Genomic DNA, 21047 nt, shown 5'->3' on the forward strand with positions numbered 1-21047 from the left:
AACTGTGAATACAGATACCCAGTCTATTCTAATGCCATGCAGAAACAGGAGGAAACCAAACCACAGAGCAAGAAATTTCAGGAGAAAGCAAGCCAACTTACCTCCATTAGACTTAAATGTATTCCTATGAGGTAGGGCATGGGAGCACTGTGAAGAGAAACAAAGACAAACAGCTGTTTTAATGTCTGTTGCATCCGCCTGAAAATTACAGACGGTTAAATATTTGCAGAAAAACTGTTTTAATAAACGTATGCACAGTTACATTTTCTTTCACAACAAAAATCCTAATATGACATTATGTTCCCGAGCTGAGAAGCTTCACAGGGATTTTCAAAATGTTTTCAGCCTGGGAATGATAGCACAGGCCTATAATAAAAATGGCAGTTGAATAACGAGTCTTGAAATGCAGGAATTAACAACAATCTAAAATGAGGAAAGGGTTATTCCTTCTACAACTGTTTCTTTGAATTCCTGCCTATGTACTACTTTCTCAACCCTAACCCTAAACATGCATGCTTCTCTCTTTTAGATATGATATGCCCTATCATGCATATCTATGCATGATATTATAAGATTGGACTTGATGTTCGCTAAGGGCCCTTCAGACTTTCTATCTATGATTGCCCTTGTGCCTTTGTGCACTGTGATCTAATGTGAAGCACAGCTAATTGTGTGTCTTTGGATCACTACATTCTATAGCTGAGTAAACCAAAAGGAATGTTTTGGTTAGAAAATTTGAGGTGGTTAGATCCAACCCTCTTGTTTTATAGATAAGGAAACAATTCCAGAGAGACAAAGTGACTTTACCCATTTCTTTATAAGACTCTCAGTTGACCTTCCATCCATTCCTCTGCCCTTCCCTCCTCTCACTCTCTTCTCACCCATTTACAATCAGGTTTCTGATCTTATCATTCCACTGAAACTGCTCTCTTCAGAATCACCAGTAATCTTTTAATTGGCAAATCGCCTGGACCTCTCAGCAGCCTCTGACATTTTTGATGACTCTTTCCTCAACATCAAATTCTTCCTAGACTTTGGGGACAATACTTTTTCATGATTCTCTTCCTATTTATCTGACTGCTTCTCTGTCTCATTTGCTGCGTCCTCATTCAGATCATATCCTCTAATTTCAAATATTTGTAACTTTGTCCCACAAAGTTGTTTGGTCTTGGGTTCTCTTCTTTCTTCCTCCTCCTTCATTTGATGATCTCATTAGATCTTGTATATTTAATTATTATCTCTATGCTGATGATTTTCATTTCTACCTATACTACTCCCAATTCACTTCTGATCTAAAGTCTCACACCTTCATCTCAAACTGGATGTCCAGTAGGTATCTTAAACTCTACATGTTTAACAGTTAATTCATTATCATTCTCCTTAAAACTCCTTGGCCTCTACCTTTCCTATTACCATACAGGGCACCATTATCCTCACAGTACCTTGGGCTTACAACTTAGCAGTTTTCCTCGACTCTTCATTATCCTTCAACTTTCATATCTAATGTTCCAAGATCTTTTAATTTCATCTTTGCAACATCTTTCAATCATGCTCCTCTTCATGTCACTATTCTAATATAGGCCCTTATCATCTTACACCTTGACTGTTGTAACAGCCTGCAGATGGGCCAGAATGCCTCCAGGCTCTACTCATTCCTATCCATTCTCTAGACAGCCACTAAAATGATTTTTCTAAAGTATAAGTTCATTCATATCACTCTAATCTTCAACTCAAAAAACTCCAGTGGCTTCTTATAATCCTACAGATCAAATTAAAAGAAAAATTTCTATTTGGCATCCAAAGCCCTTCACAACTTAGCCTTCTCCTACCTTCCTAGTCTTCTTTGACCCTATTCCCTGTCCTTCTGCCCTTTTCCCTCATACTTTTTAGTCCAAAGACACAGATCTTCTGATCAGTCCATGAACAAGACACTTCATCTTTTAGCTCCAGGCATTTTTTCTGGCTGTCCCCCATGCCTGGAATGCCTTCTTCATTCTATTTCCTGACTTCTTTGGTTTCCTTTTAAGTTCCGACTGAAATCTCATCTTTTACTGGAAGCCTTTCTCAACTTCTCTTAGTTTTTATTGCCTTTCCTATTTATTCTGTATATAAATTGTTTAGTCTATATTTGTTTCCATGTTTCCCCTATTATATATTGTAAGTTCTTTGAGCTTTTGTTTCTTTTTGTAGCCTCAGCTCTTAGCACAGTGACTGCTCAAAATAGATGCTTAACTGAGTGATTGCATGCTCTTTAAAGGCAGAAATTGAGTTGTTTTCATCTTTGTAGTCATTGTGCAAATATGTGCCATAATGTCTGGCACATGTTCAATGTTCAGTAAATCTGTGTTGAATATGGAATGTTCATTGCCCATTTGGAGCTGAAATATTGCCTGGATAGTTGCACACAGGTGAACATACTCATTCAACAGCCCCAGGCAAGAGTTCTTACCATGGGTTATCTTCTGGGTTCATAAGAATCATCAGTGTTAGAAGGAATTTCTAGTCACAAAAAGCACTTAATAAATGTTTGTTCAATTGCTAAAAATCACAATACAGAATACAAAAAGTTAGAGAACAAAAGAAACCTTAAAACATTAATTGTTATAATTGGAAGAGACATTACCATATAGACTATTGGAAAGGACCTTAAGAACACAAAACAAAAGTTAGAAAGTCTGAAGGGCCCTTAGAGAAAATCAAGTCAATCTTATAATTTTCAAATAGAGAAATTGAGATCCAGAGACTTTAAATTGTTTTCTTAGAAAGTTACTAGTCCAAGATCATACAGAGAGTAAAAGAGTTGGGATTTGTACTTCAAGCTGAAATTTGTACCTTAAGAGGAGAGAAAGGCATGGAGATCTATTGCCAAAGTTTTTCTTAATCTTAATCCATTTCCAGAAACAATCTCACCCTAAAATTTGATCTACGTCAAACTTATATTTTCTGCAACAAGATTTCAAAAATGAGTGATCACTGTTTGAGGGCAATAACCACAAATACCTGCAAAGATCAGACATGAAAACTTTTAATCATAAAAAACTAGGTGTTTATTCTATGTTGCTATCATAAGAATACTGAATACTTAATAATACTAATAAAGCAACAATAATGTAGAAAAAAGAGCACCACAATGAAGCCTAGTTTCCCACAAGTCACATCAATTATTTTCAGTTTACCCAAATGTAAATTGAAATAATAATACTTATAATACAAACTTCACAGGAATATTGTTAGGAAGGTATTTAGGCTGTAAAATGTTACTGAAACGGGAACCATTATTAATCTTAGCCTCAATTTCCTCATTTGTAAAATGGAAAAAGAATATTCTTTGTTCAACATCTTCCACAGGAGGTGTGGCAAGAGATGATTTATAAAATGTTACAACAAGGGGAGTCATTATTATTATTATTCTGAGCTCTGGTTTCTTCATCTATCAAATTGGGAGGAAAGAATTCTGTAAGCTGTAAAGAACTGCAAAGATGGGAGCTGTTACTGTTATTATCTAAATAGCATCAATTAGCAGCTACACAAAGATAACAAACAAGTCTTTACCAGAAACAAATACAACCTGGACCCCTTAAATAATAAATTAAATGTCACGACCAAAAAAAAAAAATCCTATTCAGAGTATAAAATACCCTTTTCAGCCAAAGTCTACAAATTTCTACATCAGTATTTCAAGAGGATGGAAACAGTACCCTTATGAATCCCCTCTGATTGGGAATCATTCTCCCAGAATGTGCTGGGAGATTTTTTTTCTTCAGAGCAATAGAAAAGAATCATATACTAACTGGATTTTTTCTTTTTTATATAATTTTAAAAAACTTTTAATGAAGCAAATAACATCTAACTTTTTTTTTTCCTGTACACATTCAACTTCTTCTCTAATGGAGGCCTTCCAGGGACAAAGTATTTATTGTCTGACGATATATTTTATTTTTCCTCTTAAAGCATAAACCATTATTTTAAGATGCCAGTTGTACAAATGCTGAAACTTGCTTGTGTGACTGGGCTCTGCTGTCCAAGCTCTCCCCAGCATACTGTGTAACGAATGTGTTTCTAATTAAGTAGCTTCAGGAACACGACAGCTTCAATGTCAGAAATACAAAGTCTGAACCCCCGGCAGGAAGTCTTAAGACTGCAAATGTCTCATCTCGCAGAACCTTGGCTAATATAATGAAAGGAAGCAAGAAAAGAGTGGAATTCCAGAACAGGGGCAAATTATTACTGTCTAGAAACAGCCTGCCAGTCAGTGTAAGAATTTCCCAAATCTATAATAATCAACCCTGCTCCATCAATTTCTCTATATTTCATATTTAGCTGAAAAGTAAGCCAACAATGGTGAGTTTTAATAAACATGTCAAAGGAAAAAAATTAGCTTATCAAATTGATTTCGTCTATGAAAATGGATTTTAAAAAGAAAAGAATAATTAAAAATCTAGAAGTAACAGTCTTCCAAGTGATTAAGATTTTTCTCCTAAAAGGAGAGATCAATGCAGTGAGAAGAAAGCACTTAGAATGTATGAAGCTTATATGAATATGTTGTTTGACTCTGGACAAGTCATGTAATCTCTCTTGGCCTAAGTTTTCTCATCTAATTGACAGGATGAGTCAGTAACCTTAATCAAAAAACATTTAGGAAATTCCTAGGATGTATTAGTTATTATGTTAGGTAATGAGGACACATGGTAAAAATGCAATTATCTTTTACCCTTAAATAACTTACATATTAACTTATGCAAGAGGGACAAATTGTATAAGTACACTGTAAGAAAAAAGAAGCTATCTAGTAAACAAACAAAAAACAGGGAAAGGTCCCAACAGCTGTGGAGAGATCAGGAAAGGTGTCATGTGGCATAAAAGTTTTAAAGAAACTAAGTGGTTTAAGAAGTGGAAGTGAGTAAGAAATATACTCCATGCCTGGAGGGCAAGCTAGTAACAAGTGCAATGATGAACAAGGGAAGAGCAAAGAAGCCAGCTTGGCTGGTGTGTAGAAAAATGAAGGACAATAAAGTCTCATAAATCTGGAAAGGTGACTTGAAACCAGGTTTTGTGAAGGGATTTAGATGCCAAAAAAAAGAGTTTGCTTTTGGTCCCAGAGAAAATAGGAAACCATTGGAGTTTGCTGAAGAGAAAAAGAATATGGTTAAATTCACGTTTTAGGAAAATCACTTTGTTGGGGAGAATGAATTGGAAAGGGGAAAGAGGAACAACAGAAACCAATCAATAGCCTATAACAAATGTCCAGGTGACTATCTGTGTTCCAATACTCAGTTTTAACATTCTATGTCCTAATAATCTAGGCTCTGAGAGATTCTTAGAGAATTATAAAATTTGAAATATGGAGATTCTAATACCATATGTTTTTATCTTCTTACAAAACCAAGTTTGTTTAAAAACAATGAAGAAATGAAATCATTAGAAATAATAAGAAGATACAAAATACTAAGAAGTCACCAGATACAAAATCGATTACACATTTTAGGCATATTAAACATGCATTATTTAAGTACAATAATTTTTCCAAGGAGTCATTATGGCCTATCATGGAAAAGCAATTTCTTCTCCAAGTATCATTAGGGCTGTAACAGCTCTATATTTAGAATATATTTAACACACATTATTTACTCTCCACAACACAATAGCTTTATGTATTGTACAAATGTAAATTTAAGCAATTACTTTCTATACTGTCATCATTTCCCCACTAAACCACAGATTTTTTTTAACCTATTACAAATTCTCTGCAAACATACAGAAACCAAGAACCTACTTTGTAATCTATAGCATATTGCAAATACAAACTTGAATAATTTCTGTGTATATTCATATAACAATACCAAGAAAAAATACTAACTTAAGTTTACAGAGGACTTGGCAATTATTTCATAACTAGAAGGGACCTCAGAAGCCATCTAGTCTAATCTGTATGTATCTGAACAAGGAGATTCTCTCTCTGATACTTCTGATAAGTCATTTAGCCTCTACTACATGATCTTTAGAAAAGAGAAATACACTATTTCCCAAGGAGACCATTCCAATTAAACAGAAGTTTTTCCTTTTCGTTGAGCCAAAATCAGCCTCTGTCACTTTCAACCATTGTTTCTAATTCTCCTTCTTGAGCCCAAGGAGAACAAATCTAATCTTTCTTCTATTTGACAGCACTCCAAACACTTAAAGGATAGCTAGCTATCTCCTCTTGAGGCTAAATATCCCCAGATTCTTTCAAGTGATTCTTCTTTGGGAACCATTCATTGTGAACTATTAAAGATACTAGAATGGTAGTGAGAAAGTCCCCACTACTGGAGTTATCTTAGCCCCCTCCCTTACCCACTTCTTTTCCATTAGCTATTGGTTGTCTTAAAACATATCTGAGAGAACTGAGATCCCTCTGAGGTACCTTATTTCATTCTTGCCTTCTCTCTACCCCCACCTCCTCCTCCCCCCCTTTTTTTTTTGGCTGCTTAGCTTCTCATAAAGCTTTGGCTGAGATGGTAGCTTACAGGTCTATTCCTTCTGATAAGATGGAAGACAAACAGACCTTGCCATCTGTCCTAACTTTTTCTTGCAAAGATTCTCTGGCCTTATGTTTCTATGCTCTGCAGTCCCCTGTCACTGTTGCCTTATGTAACCTAAAGATTTTGGGGCTTTGACATCCATTTCACAGATTTTGGGCACCTAGTTGGCCTAGTGAATAGAATGCTGGGCCTGAAGTTAGGAAGACTAGTTTTCATGAATTTAAATCTGGCCTCACATACTTCTTGGCAAGAAATATTGTATCCATTGCATATAGAGAGTCATACAAAATATATTTCTACATGAGTGATATTCTAAAACTAATAAAAGCCAAAAAAGAAAAAACAAAACAAAACAAAAAAAACAAAAAAAAAAAGCAAAGTAATATGCTTTAACCTGTACTCTGAGTCCATCAGTTCTCCATCTGGAGGTAGACAGCATTTTATATCATGAATTCTTTGGAGTTAAGGTGGATCATTCTAATGATTAGTTACTTAATGAAGTTTTAAACTAAGCTTAAATTAATAATCTCCAAAGATGCAAAGTGATTTGCCCAATGTCATAGTTATGAGTAAATGCCCTGGGGCGATGGGGAGGGGGGTGGGGGGGGGGAAGGAAGAGAGAGTATTGCAGAATGGCATTGTGATAGAGCACCAGACACAGACTCAGATGATCTGGTATCATGTTCATGCTTAGTTACTTTTTGCAATATATGTGAAGATGGGATACTTAGTTTTTGAGAATCTCACCTTCCTCGTCTATAAAATAGAGAAAATAATAATTGCACCCTACCAGGCTTGCTACAGGAATCAAAAGAGTTAATGTTGGCAAAAAATTTTTGAAAACCTTGAAGTGCTACATAAAAATTAGTTATCATTATAATGGAATGATGCCTTAGGTTCACAGTCTCTGAGTATCTTATTTTAAATTTGAATTTGTTTGGTTTCATTAGTGTAGGGAGTTTCCCTTAAGTTAACTGCCTTAACTAATGCAGACCAGCAATTACTATGCAACCTCTACTGATAGAGAATAGTCTAGAGACACTAAGAAGTTAAGTGATTTGCTAAGGGTTACCTGACTAATAAAGGTAATATGTGTCAGAGGTAGACTGAATATCTGAATCATGCTGGCCCTGAAGCTGATTATCCTTCTATATCTCATACTTCCTATCTTTTTTTTTAAACAATATATAGTTTTTTTTTAATTATTAAAGATTTTTATTTTATTTTTAATTTAATTTAAATGTTGTTGTTGTTGTTGTTGTTGTTGAGGCAATGGGGGTTAAGTGACTTGCCCAGGGACACACAGCTAGGAAGTATTACATGTCTGAGGCCACATTTGAATTCAGGTCCTCTTGACTTCAGGGCAGGTCCACTGTGACACCTAGCTTCCCCTAAAGCTTTTTATTTTCAAAACATATGCTAGGATGATTTTTCAACATTAATCCTGGTATAACCTTGTGTTCCAAATTTTACCTCCTTTCCCTATCCCTCACCCTTAATGACAAGTAACCCAATAACAATATATAATATTCTTAAGAATCACAAGATCCCCTCTTCTAATCAGTGTGATTTTGATAAAAATTTTAAAAAAAAGATATCTGTAGGTGAGAAGAAGATGGAGAGATGTGCAGAGAAGTTGAACTTGATGACTCTGGGATCTCTTCCATTTCTAACATTCTAGGATGCCATCCTCCAAACCCTATATTCTAACAGATTGCCAAGAAGTCAAAGAGCTCATGTTTCAAATCAAGATGATCAAGTTTCAAATCCAGTCTCTGGATTTAATAACTGACCCTGGGCAAGTTACTTCACCTGTTAAATAAGGCCAGAAGTAATTCTCTAACATAATAAATTGCAGAATTGTTTATCTGTATTAAGAGTTTCCTTCCAGGAAAGATCCTTATACCAATGAAATCACAATCTCAAATAAGCAAATAAAAGAAACCTTATAAATAATGAAAGGTTTTGAATCCCCCCCTTTTTTTTTTAAATGAATCTCATATTGACGAACTGTCTCTGAGTTAGACTTTTGTACAGTTCAGCATTCTCAGAATGACCCACTTATAATATCTGGCTCTAAAGTATCAGATTGAACAGAGATTGAGATAAAGATTATATATAATTTGTGCACACCTTTACCATTGTTATACAATTTCAGAAGAATGATCAACAAAACTAGATTCATTCCTGGCCCAGGTTAGTCACTTAACTACCTGTATGACCTTGGAGCCTCAGGGTGGCCATCTGTAAAGGAAAGGCCTAGAGAATTTCTAAAATTCTTTTTGATTCTGATATCCTGTTCCTGACACTATATGCTTTAAAACTCTCAAAACCTAACATTCTATTTTCTAACATTTTCAGTGTTTGTGCTGCTGCTAGCACTAATATATTGTGTCCTATTCTAATATTCTATGTGCTATAGATTCTTTCAGCTCGAGTATTTCATGTTTGAAGGCCCTTTTCAGTTCCATCCATTCTATGTTCTAAGGCTTCCTCAAACTCTACCACTATGATTATAAGCACTAAAGAACAGGGCTCTGATTAGAAATGAGTACGCATGAATATGGATATTGCAGGTTTCTTAATGGGCATGTATTGCCCATTCATTATAACTGTTTTTACAATTTATTTAATTCTTTTCCTTGCAGCTAACTAGAGACCTCTTAATTATGTTCCCTCAAGGTGGGCAGCTACTAATTGGAAGAGAGTCAGGTAAAATAAAGGAATATGGCAATTCAAATACATAAAATAAAGCCACCTAGAGACCAAAGGCAGAAAACACTGATCCCCTCTTTCCCTACACATAGCCCTACCAGAAAGATATTAGCTTAGAGCTGTCTAAGAATATTAGATCTTACAAATTCTCCCCACCTTCTTCTTTCTCAAAAAAATGAGGCATTAGCATAACAACAATTCAAAAAATTATTTTTATCAGTCCTATCTTTCAGTCACAATTTCTCATGACAATACACTGATTAGTAATGGGAATCCTATAAACTTTAAATTTCTTCTTTATTTTTCAAGAAAATGCCAGTATGGTAAGAGGTTCTGTCTTAAGTTTTAAAAGTCATTTGATATTTTTCCTTTTTTAGGGTTAAATTCTGCACAGAAATGGAACAAATTTTAAATTAAAACTCTACTATTCTCAAGAAAACTTAGAAATCTCTTCTCCCCTCTGGGTCTCAGTTTCCTCATCTATAAAGTGAGAAGATTGAACTAAATAAACTTTTAGGTCTCTTTCAACTCTAATACTATCTGATTTAATGTTCTAAATCTTATGGATATATGAATATGTTCCAGCATGTTTACAATAGTACAAAGGAAAAGAATTGAGAAAGTGGCAACAAACATAACAATCACCAGGATACCTTTAGGCATGATGATAGTCTTCTTTTTCTGCAGAGAACTTTGCTCATGACAAAGAGTTCCAAAGTTTAATATTTTCATTCTCATTTAACAAATGAGGAAAACACTGCTTGAGAGGAAAGAGACAGAGACAGAGACAGAGACAGAGACAGAGACAGAGACAGAGACAGACAGACAAACGGGCAATTAAAGAGACAGATAGTGAGAGAGGAAACTAAAGAGCTAATAAATGGCACAGAATTTCAGATCAGTTCTATTTTACAGCAATACTTCAATTATAAATGATTATTACATTGGCTCTAAAAAATTAAGACACAGCAGAGTTGCTGGAAGTTAAACAAAATTAGTCACTAGTCACTAAGAAAGACGAATACTCACTTGGAACTGAGAATGGCTGGACAAGGTGTAGTATATGATTGTGATAGAATACTACTGTGCTTTAAGAAATGATGAGCTCAAAAATATTAGAAAAAGCTGTAAAGACTTGCATGAAATAATGAAGAGTGAAATGAGCAATACCAAGAGAACATGGTATAAAGTGATAGAAATACTGTTTTGAGGATGACTGAGTAAACAAGTCATTTTGACTATTACAAATACTGAAAATAACTATAAAGGACATATGAAAAAAGATGATACCCCCATCCAAAGAAAGAAATTTAAAAAAAAGAACAATCTATAGATATATACCTATTTGTGTAGGTAGACATCTCTGGAGCAAAATGGGGGAGAGGAGAAAAAAGGGGAGGGGGAGGAAATTTACATGACAACTTTGCTGTGTACTTTAAAGGAAGTTGTACACAGTGGATTTGCAGTTTCATGTGAAATTCTCTTTTTTATTGTAGTGTGTTATAGAAATGCTTGTTTTATTCCACAAATCAAATAAAATTTTTTCAAAGTTTTCTCTGAGGTATGAGCAAAACTTCAATTTGGTAAATATACTTCTATCATTTCCTTAATTTATTATTCACAACTGAGAGAAGACACTCCTTTGTGGAAGGAAAAGCCCTGAGCAGGGACTTAGAATATACCAGGCCTTAATTCTGGATCTGCCACCACTTTGTTTTTAGGACAAAATAATTTAATTTCTCTGGATTTTGGTTTCCTCCATTGTAAAGATGAGCAGGATGAAGTGCATCATTTCTCAGGTCATCTATAATTATCTGAGATTATGTTATTAAAGGATCTGAATTGAGTACTAGTTACTGTACATGATTCCTCTGATTAAATGTAAATTTCTAGAGGACAGGAACTATTTTGCTTAGGTATCCCTTTTTCCAACATCTAGCAGTGTTTGGTATCCAGAACATGTTTAAGTGATTAATTTATTAATAAAGCCTACATTTCAAATGAGAAATGACTTGCCCAAAGTCATATAGGACTAGAGCCAGGGACTGAAGAATATCTTTCTTATTTGAGATTTTTTAAAGTGTTAAGTACATTGGGTGGATTGAAATGATAGAAAGATAAGAATTTTTTCTGTAAATAGCATCATACACATATGGGTCACTATAACTGCATAAGGATAAGTTGAGGGATTGCTTCTTCCCTTCCAAAACTAACATTCTATATATCATACAGGGTATCTCAAAAGTCTTAGTAAAGGTTTAAATCATTAAAAATGATTGTGAATCATTTTCCAGATATTTGTATAGCTTTATATTGCAAGAATCCTTCAAAATCTAATATCCTAAGGTCCTATATATTGTTAATATTCTAAATTGTAAAGTTCTTTCCAATTCTAGTATTTTATGTTATAAGATCCCTTCTGGCTCTGATTCTATTTCACTGGAACTTACTGAGTAAAGTAAGAGTCATAGAGTGGACAGTGCTCTTTGAAGAGAGAATTTGTGGCTTCTTAAAGTAACTTGCATAGGGTAAGTGGCTTATCACAAGTTCCTTTATGTGATTTTTTTTAATAAGGCACTCCTAGCAGTCTGGAGGGTAGAAAAAGAATGAATGGATAATTTTCACAGAATGTCTGAAAGAAAACCTCAAGGGAAAACATTAAAGTTTAAAATAGTCAACACTTTTGATTCTTCCTGAGTCTAATGGGAGAAGATACAGTTAGAAAAATTCAGGAAGCATGACTAAGACCTCTCTTACAAGAGAAGTTAAAAATAATAGAAACAGGGCATAGCCAAGATGGTTTAGTATAGGCAGCAATCCAGCTGAACTCTCCCAACATTCTCCTATAAACAACTTTAAAATAATCAAATTTTAGAGTTGCAGAGTGAGGATTTTTCCAGCCTGAGATAACTGGAGTTCAGAAAAAGTCTGTGATCCTAGGGTGGGAGTTGGTTTGGATTATGACAGGGATAGAGTGGCGGGTCTTGAAGATGCTTGTGACTAGGCAACAGCAGCAGCTTCTTTGAGCTGTTAGCATAAAGATGGTAAGTGGGTCAGATAACTGGTCAGAAAGAGATTAAAAGAGACTGTTGGCTGCTACTAAGTGTAGTTGGTGCTGACTGGTAACGCTACTCTCTAAAAGCAGTTCTGGGTTGGGTTGCAGTTCTAGAGTGAACCCTGATTTGTGGGACCCTGGTTGAAGTTAACAGGTAAAGAGAACTACTAAGACTTGTAGGCATAGTGACCAGGGGATTTGCTACATCTCCAAAGTCAAGAGATGTATGGGCTTATAGCCACAGGGAAGCTTTTTTTGCTGAGGCAATTGGGGTCAAGAGACTTGCCCAGAGTCACACAGCTAGGAAGTGTTACATGTCTGAGGCCAGATCTGAACTCAGATCCTTCTGATTTCAGGGCTGGTGCTCTATCCACTGCTGCCTTAGCAAGAGCCTCTTCTAGGTAAAAATCAGAGAACAGATGAGGAAAGCAATGACTTTAGCTCTCCCTGGATCATATATATATAATCATGAAAAAAAGATCTCCATGTATGTCATTCTGTGAAAGAAAACACAACCTCCTATTCACCCTCCCCCCCCCCGCCCCCAAATAGCAAAACAAATCTCAAAGAGAAATAAAGAAAGTAAAGGAAAGGATCTTTGCTCTGGATTCAGACGATATCAGTTCTCTTTCTGAAGATAAACATCTTTTATCATAAGTCCTACAGAATTATCTTTGATTCTTGTATTGCTGAGTTAAATTATTCATAGTAGTTCATCATACAATATTGCTGCTACTATGTACAATGTTCTTTTGGTTCTGTTCATCTCATTTTGCATCAGTTCATGTGAGTCTTTCCACATTTTTCAGAGAGCATCCTGCTCATCATTTCTTAAAGCATAATAGTATTATTTCATCACAATCATATATAGCAACTTGTTTAGCCATCCCCCAGTGAATGAACAACTGCTCAATTTTTAATACTTTGCCACTACTGAAAGAGCTGCCAAAAACGTTTTTGTACACATAAGTTCTTTTCCTTTTGAGTTTTTATTTCTTTGAGATACGGACCTAAAACTGGTATTGCTTAGTCAAAGAGTTATGCATTGTTTTAAAGCCCTTGGGGCATAGTTCCAAATTGCTCCCCAGAATGGCTGAATCAATATAAAACTTCACCCAATAACATTAGTGTTTAAATTTTCCCATATTCCCTCAATATGTCATTTTAATTTTCCCATATATTAGCCAATCTGATAGGTGTGAGTAGTTCAGAGTTGTTTTAATTTGGATTTCCCTCATCAATGGTGATTTAAAGCATTTTTCATATGATTGTAGATATAGTTGATTACTTTGAAAATTTTCTGTTTATATCCTTTGACTATTTATCAATTGAGGAATAGCTCTTATTTCTATTAATCTGACTCCATTTTCTGTATGTTGGAGAAATGGAGTCTTTATTTAAAAAAAAAACTCACTCTAAACATTTTCTCCACAATAATGATTACCAAATATGTGTGTGTGTGTGTGTGTGTGTGTGTGTGTAAATTTTCCATTATCCTATCTTCTCACTCTCTGTCTCTCGCTCTAGTGTTGTAAATATAGTTTTCCCAAGTAGGAATTTAAACAAGGTAATCCTATTAAATCCCTTATGATTTCTCTTTCCTTTTTACCTTTTTATGCTTCTTTTGCATCTTGCATTTGAAAGTTAAATTTTCTATTCAACTCTGGAGTTTTCACCAAGAATGATTTTGAGTTCTCTATTTCTTTGAATATTCATTTTTTTTCTCCTGAAGAAACACATTCAGTTTTGCTGGATAAGTGATTATTGGCTGTAAGTATAGCTCTTTTGCACTCCAGAATAAGACGGAGGTTGCTAAGTCTTATGTAATCCTGACTGAAGGATCATGATATTTGAATTGCTTCTTTTTTTTTCTGCTTGAAATATTTTCCTCTTGATCTACAAAGTCTGTAATTTGGCTGTAGTATTTCTGGGAGTTTTCATTTTGGGATCTCTTTTAAAAACTGATCAGAAGGTTCTTTCAATATCTATTTACATACTGGTTCTAGAATATCAAGATTTCTTTGATAATTTCTTGAAAGATGATATCTACTTTTTTTTTTTTGATCATGATTTTCAAATAGTCAAATAATTCTTAAATTATTTCTCTTGGATCTCTTTTCCAGGTCAGTTGCTTTTTCAATGAGATATTTCACACTGGCTTCTATTTTTTTCATTCTTCTGTTTTAGTTTCATTGTTTCTTGATGTCTCATAGTCATTAGCTTTCAATTGCCCAATTCTAACTTCTAAGGAATTATTTTCTTCAGTGAGTTTTTGTATCTCCTTTTCCATTTGGCAAATTCTAATTTTTATGGAATCCTTCACTTCAGTGAATATTTTCCATTTGAAAAAGAATTCAGTGGATTTTTTCCCCATTTGGCCAATTCTGTTTTTCAAAGCATTCTTGTCTTCACTGGATTTTTGTTTCTCATTTACAGTTTGGCCTATTCTGTTTTTTTAAGGTATTATTTTTCATTGCCTCCTTTACCAAGCTGTTGAGTCTTTTTCATGACTTTCTTGTATCACTACCATTTTTCTCTTCCCAATTTTTCCTCAACTTGTCTGATTTAATTTTAAAAATCTTTTGTGAGCTCTTCCATGGTCTAAGGACAATTTTTTTTTTTTTTTTGAGGCTTTAGATGCAGGAATTTTGACTGTCTTCTGAGTATGTGTTTTGATTTTCCTTGTCACCACAGTAACTTTTTCTTTTCTTTTCTTTTCTTTTTTTTATTATAGCTTTTTATTGACAAAACATATGCATGGGTAATTTTTTAGCATTGACCTTTGAAAAAACTTCTGTTCCAATTTTTTCCCTCCTTCTCTCCATCCCCTCCCCTAGACAGCAGTTAGTCCCATACATGTTTTAAATATGTTAAAGTATATGTTAAATACAATATATGTATACATATTTATACAGCTGTCTTGCTACATAAGAAAAATCAGATTTAGAAAGAAGGTAAAAATAACCTGGAAAGAAAAACAAAAATGCAAGCAAACAATAAAAGGAAGAGTGTAAATGCTATATTGTGGTCTACATTCATTTCCCAGTGTTCTTTCCCTGGGCGTAGCTGGTTCTGTTCATTACTGGTCAATTAGAACTGATTTGGTTCATCTCATTGCTGAGGATGGCCATGTCCATCAGAATTGATCCTCATGTAGTATTTTTGTTGAAATGTATAATGATCTCCTGGTTCTGCTCATTTCACTCAGCATCAGTTCATGTAAGTCTCTCCAGGCCTTTCTGAAATCATCCTGCTGGTCATTTCTTACAAAACAATAATATTCCATAACATTCATATACCACAATGTACTCAACCATTCTCCAATTGATGGGCATCCATTCAATTTCCAGTTTCTAGCCACTACAAACAGGGCTGCCACAAACATTTTTGTGCATACGTGTCCCTTTCCCTTCTTTAATATCTCTTTGGGATATAAGCCCAGTAGTAATATTGCTAGATCAAAGGGTATCACATTTTTATAACTTTTACCACAGTAACTTTCTATAGCAGATATTTTTCCTCTTATTTGCTCACTTTCATAGCTTACTTCTTGACTTTTAACTCTACACTAACATAGGGCTCTGTTGGAGCCAAGTGTAGGGGACACTGTCCCAAGCTTCAGATTTTTTGTACAGTTGTTTTCAGAGGGTAATTCTGGGGATCAATTAGTTTTTGACTCTTTCAAGGTAGTATTATCTAAAGAAACATATGTTTACTACTCTACTGTGCTATGCACTAGTTTGTAAGCAACCACAAGTACTCTGGAACTATGATTAGGACCCTATTTCCCTGCAGCCACAAGCTCTGTTATGCTAGTGCTCTTTATTGCACTGGGACTAAGACCCAAGACTCAAATTCAAATATAGGCAATGCAACCAAGTCCTGCCTGTTGTCCAATCCCCTTACCAGCTGTGGGCTGAGATGTCTGGAAACCCTTACTACTGCCACTGATTCAGCCATCCCTGAGGTCTGCTTCTGGTTTGCTGGTATCTGGTCTGCATCCTATACTATACTGCACAGCTCTTTCATCCTAGTGCAACAGACCTCTCCCAACAACTTTCTAAGTTGTGTTGGGCTGGAAGATTGTTTCACTCTGTCTTTTCTGTGTTTTTTGCCACTCTAGAATTCATTTAGAATCATTATTTAAAGGCATTTGGAGAGGTTTGGGGGGAAAACTCAAGCAAATGTCCGCTTTTACTCCACCATCTTGGCTCTACCACTTTTCAGTGTCCAGAAATAGTAAATCAAAATCCAAAGCTCAGAGGTCAAGGAGAAAATACTGCAAGCAATCAGAAAAAAATCATTCAAACATTGTGAAGTAACTACAGGATCATATAAAATTTCTCAGCTTCCATGTTAAAGAAATGGAAGGCTTAAAATATGATAAGGAAGACAAAGAATCTAGGACTGTAAAATAGTCTATCCAACAAAATTGAGTAAAATTCTGTAGGGGGAAAAAATATACCTTCAATGAAAAGAGAACTTTCGAACATTCCTAATGAAAAGAGAAGAGGTGAATAGAAAATTTGGTATTCAAATCCAAGACTCAAGAGAAGCATTAAAAGATATACATGAAAGGATAATTTAAGATATTCTAACATTTCTATATGGGAAGATAATACATGTAATGCCTAAGAACTTTATCTTATTAGGAAAGTAAGGAATCTATATAGAGAACATGAGTATAAGTAGATTATGTTAGAATAATTTCTAAACAAAGAAGGGGTAAAAAAAAGAGGAATGTACTGGGAAAAGCAGAAAGGGAGGGGTGAAGTGGAAAATTTTTTCTCACATAAATAAGGGCAAGGTAGAGCTTTTATAATGGACAGGGAAAGGCAATTAGGAGATGGTAAGAAATGTTTGAACCTTACTCTCATTGGAACTGGTTGAAAGAAGGAAAAATATACATACCCAATCAGTTGTGTAAAGAAATTTATCTTACTTTGCAGGGAAATAAGAGAGGAAGAGGATTAAAGAAGAGGGAGGGAGGATAATAAAAAGGAAGAAAGATTAATGGAAATAGTGGTCAGAAGCAAAACAGACTTTTGAGGAAAACAGGATAAAATGAGAAACAGAAGAAAATAGGATAGACAAAAATACATATTAATCCTAGACATAAATGTGAATGGGATGAACTCATCCATAAAGTGGAAGCGAATAACAGAATGTATTAGAAATCAGGAAATGGATTAGAAACAGGAGGCACACTTGAAACAGAAAGACACCTACAGAGTTAAACTAAAGCAATAGAGCTGATCCTTTTTTCTGCCTTATATAAAGTTAAGAGGTGGCAATCATGATCTCAAACAAAGCAAAAGCCAAAATAAATCTACTTAAAAGAGACAATTAGGGAAACTACATATTAATATAAAATTTTTTAACAGCAAGTTTTTCTGATAAAGGTTTTATTTCTCAAATAAAGAGAACTGAATTAAATTTATGAAAATAAGAACCATTTTCCAGTTGATCAAGGTCAAAACATATGAACAAGCAGTTTTCAGAAGAAAAAAAAATCAAAGCTATAATCATATGAAGAAATGCTCAAAATTATTATTGATTGGAGAAATAAAAATTAAAACAATACTCTCATCTATGAAATACGACAAATGCTAGAGGGAATAAGGAAAAACACATTCACTAATAAACTGTTGGTGAAGTGGTGAATTGACCTAATCATTCTGGAGAAAATTTTGGAACTATGCCCATTGGGCTATATAACTGTGCACACCCTGTGACACAGCAATATCATTATTAGATCTGGACCCAAAGAGGTCAAAGGAAAAGGACCTATACTCACAAAAATATCTGAAGTAGTTCTTTTTGTGATGGTAAAGAATTGGAAATTGAGGGGCTGCTCACCAACTGGGGAATGGCTGGACAAGTTGAAACATATGATTGTGATGGAGTAAAGTGGTGCTACGAGGAATGATGAGAGGGATGATTTCACAAAAAATAAATGGCAACATCTATATGAAATGATGTAAAGAAAAGTAAGAAGAACCAGAAGACTATTGTGCACAGGAACAGCAATATTGTAAGATTTGGCTACTCTGATCAAAACGATGATCCAAATAATTTCATAAGAAAAAATGCCATCTACCTTCAAAGACAGAACTGATGAACTCTGAGTACAAACACTGTTCTTCCAATAAGACAATCCATCTTCTGAGTGTGTATTTTCCCTGCCTGGATCCCATTCCTGGAATTCTCTCCCTCCTCATTCCGTGGCTTTTTTCCTATCTCAGCTACAAATTCCACTTTCTGCCAAGAAGTATAATTTCCTTGCTTTTTTTTTTTTTTAACTTTTTTTGGTGATTTAATTAATATGGAAATATTTTGTATGATTTCATATGTATAATTAATTCATATTATTTTAACTACCTTTTCATTGGGAAGAATAGAGGTGGGAGAGGGAGAATTTGGAACTCAATAATGGAGATAGGAGAAGCCTCTGATCTATCTTCCACTTATCTATCAAAATGATCTTCCTAAAACCAAAGCACAGGTCTAACCTGGTCACTTCAGTGATTTCCTCTCACCTTCTCCCCCGCCCTTTCAGTTCTGTGTTCATCTCCAATTCAGTAAACTCCAGTGACTCCCTATTTAATACAGGAACTATATAATCATTGATGTGGCATTCAAAGCCCTTCATAATTTGTTCCATTCTTACCTTTCCAGTCTTCTTATACCTTACTTACCAACCTCTATACTCTGTGATCCAATGACACTAACCCTCTTCGTTATTTCTAGTATCCATCCAACTTAGTCCAATGGCAGTAGCTTCAATACTGTTCTTTCAATGAGATAATCTATCTCCTGATTGTGCATTTTCATTGCTTGTATGTCTCCCATTCTTGGAATTTTTTCCCTCCTCATTCTCTGGCTTCCTTGGCTTTTTTCCAGTCTCAGCTAAAAATTCCTTCTGCCAAAAAGCTTTTTTCTCCCAATTGAGCCTGTCTATATCTTGACTATACATAGTAGTTTGTATACTCTTTATTAGGCTATGAGCTTCTTAAGGAAAGTGCTTATCTTCTGCTTTTCTTTAAATCCTAAGGATTGGCACAGTGCCTGAAACTTTTAGTAAGTATTTAATAAATGTTCAATGAGTATTTGTAAAAATTAATATAAATTCCCATTTTACAGATGAAGAGATAAAGCTGATTTGTACTAAATCATATGGGTAGTATAAATCAGTCAGAAATGAAATTTAGATTTGGATTTCAAATATAATATTATTTCCACTGTTTCCTGTCACAAAAATTTTCATCTGTGTGGATTATTAGTTAATTAAGAAGTAAGGTTCTTAATTCTATTTTATAGAAGAGAAAATTGAGGCTGAAAGCAGTAAAGTTATTTGCTCATAGCCACAAAGCTACTGTAAGAGCTAAGATTGAAATCCTTTGACTCTAAGTCCAGAATTATCCTCTCTATACTAGTTTCGATAAATTAGCTGAGGTGTGCTCCTCCATGGGATAATATTTGACATGCTTCAGGCTTATGGTATATCACAGATATAACACATCAGTAATTCATTAACAATTTGATTGCAGGTAACTGATTGATGTGGTAAACAGTTTATGCAAGCACTTGAAATAGCACAAATAAAATAGAATTCACTATTTATCTCAGCTAAGTATTTGAGATAACATTCATTTTCTAGAGGGCTTTTGAAAAAGATCTAGATAGCAATTCTGCAATTACCAATGGCTGACTGTATAACATGGATAAATCACTCAAGTCTTCTAAGTTCTAGGTTCTTCAGCTATAATACTTATAATATCTATCTCATAATACTATTACAGGAATCTAAGTTATTATATAACTATTGCTATATGATGACATTTCTTTTTTATTATAGTAATTTTATTTATTTTTAATACACATTGCTTTATGAACCATATTGGGAAAGAACAATCAGAGCAAAAAGGGAAAACTTATGGGAGAGATGAAAAAAAAAAAACAGAAAAAAGAAGTAAACATAGCATGTGTTGATTTATATTCAGTCTCGTTTCTTTTTCTGGATGCAGGTAGCATTTTCTGTCCAAAGTCTATTGAGATTGCCCTGGATCGCTGAACCACTGAGAAGAACCAAGACTTTCATAATTGATCATCACACATTTTTGTTGTTATTGTGTACAATGTATTCCTGGTTCTGCTTATTTCCCTCAGCATCAGTTTGTGGAAATCTTTCCAGTCCTTTCTATAATCAGCTTGTTCATCATTTTTCTTTTCTTTTCTTTTCTTTTTTTTTTTTTTTTTTTTTTTTTGCTGAGGCAATTGGGGTAAATGACTTGCCCAGGATCATACAGCTAGGAAGTACTAAATTGTCTGAAATCACACTTGAACTCAGGTCCTCCTCACTTCAGGGCTGGTTCTCTATTCACTGCACCACCTAGCGGTCTCTTGTTCATCATTTTTTAAAGAATAACAATATTCCATTACCTTCATATACCACAACTTGTTCAGCCATTCCCCAACTGATGGGCATCTATTAATTTTCTAATTCTTTGCTATCACAAATAGAGCTTACTTCTAAACATTATTTTTAAAAATTACTTTGAAACTACTAAGGAAATCTTGTACCAGATTCTGATGTGACAAATAAAACCCCAGGGTTTAATCTACATCACTATTTAACTCTTAGATTCAACTCAAACCCCCAGGAATCATTTATTCAATTTACCTCCTTATCTCGGTGTCTTTCTGAAAAAAGATACAAAGAAAGCAAAAAACAAAATCAAAACCTTTTTAAAAATTTC

The 21047-nt window shown here is 34.5% G+C and overlaps 1 protein-coding gene across 6 annotated transcripts in view; it reads right to left on the reverse strand.

Annotated features, from left to right (window-relative positions):
• The window catches only part of DENND1A (DENN domain containing 1A), a 687683-nt gene that overhangs the window by 291267 nt on the left and 375369 nt on the right, over window positions 1–21047 (reverse strand). For all 6 annotated transcript variants that reach the window (XM_051979612.1, XM_051979615.1, XM_051979613.1 and 3 more), the window contains one exon: window positions 102–147. In XM_051979612.1, the coding sequence (XP_051835572.1) occupies window positions 102–147 (46 nt within the window). The remainder of the gene's footprint in view (window positions 1–101; window positions 148–21047) is intronic.

This window comes from Antechinus flavipes, chromosome 2 (assembly GCF_016432865.1).
Source record: "Antechinus flavipes isolate AdamAnt ecotype Samford, QLD, Australia chromosome 2, AdamAnt_v2, whole genome shotgun sequence".
Classification (NCBI taxonomy): Eukaryota; Metazoa; Chordata; class Mammalia; order Dasyuromorphia; family Dasyuridae; genus Antechinus; species Antechinus flavipes.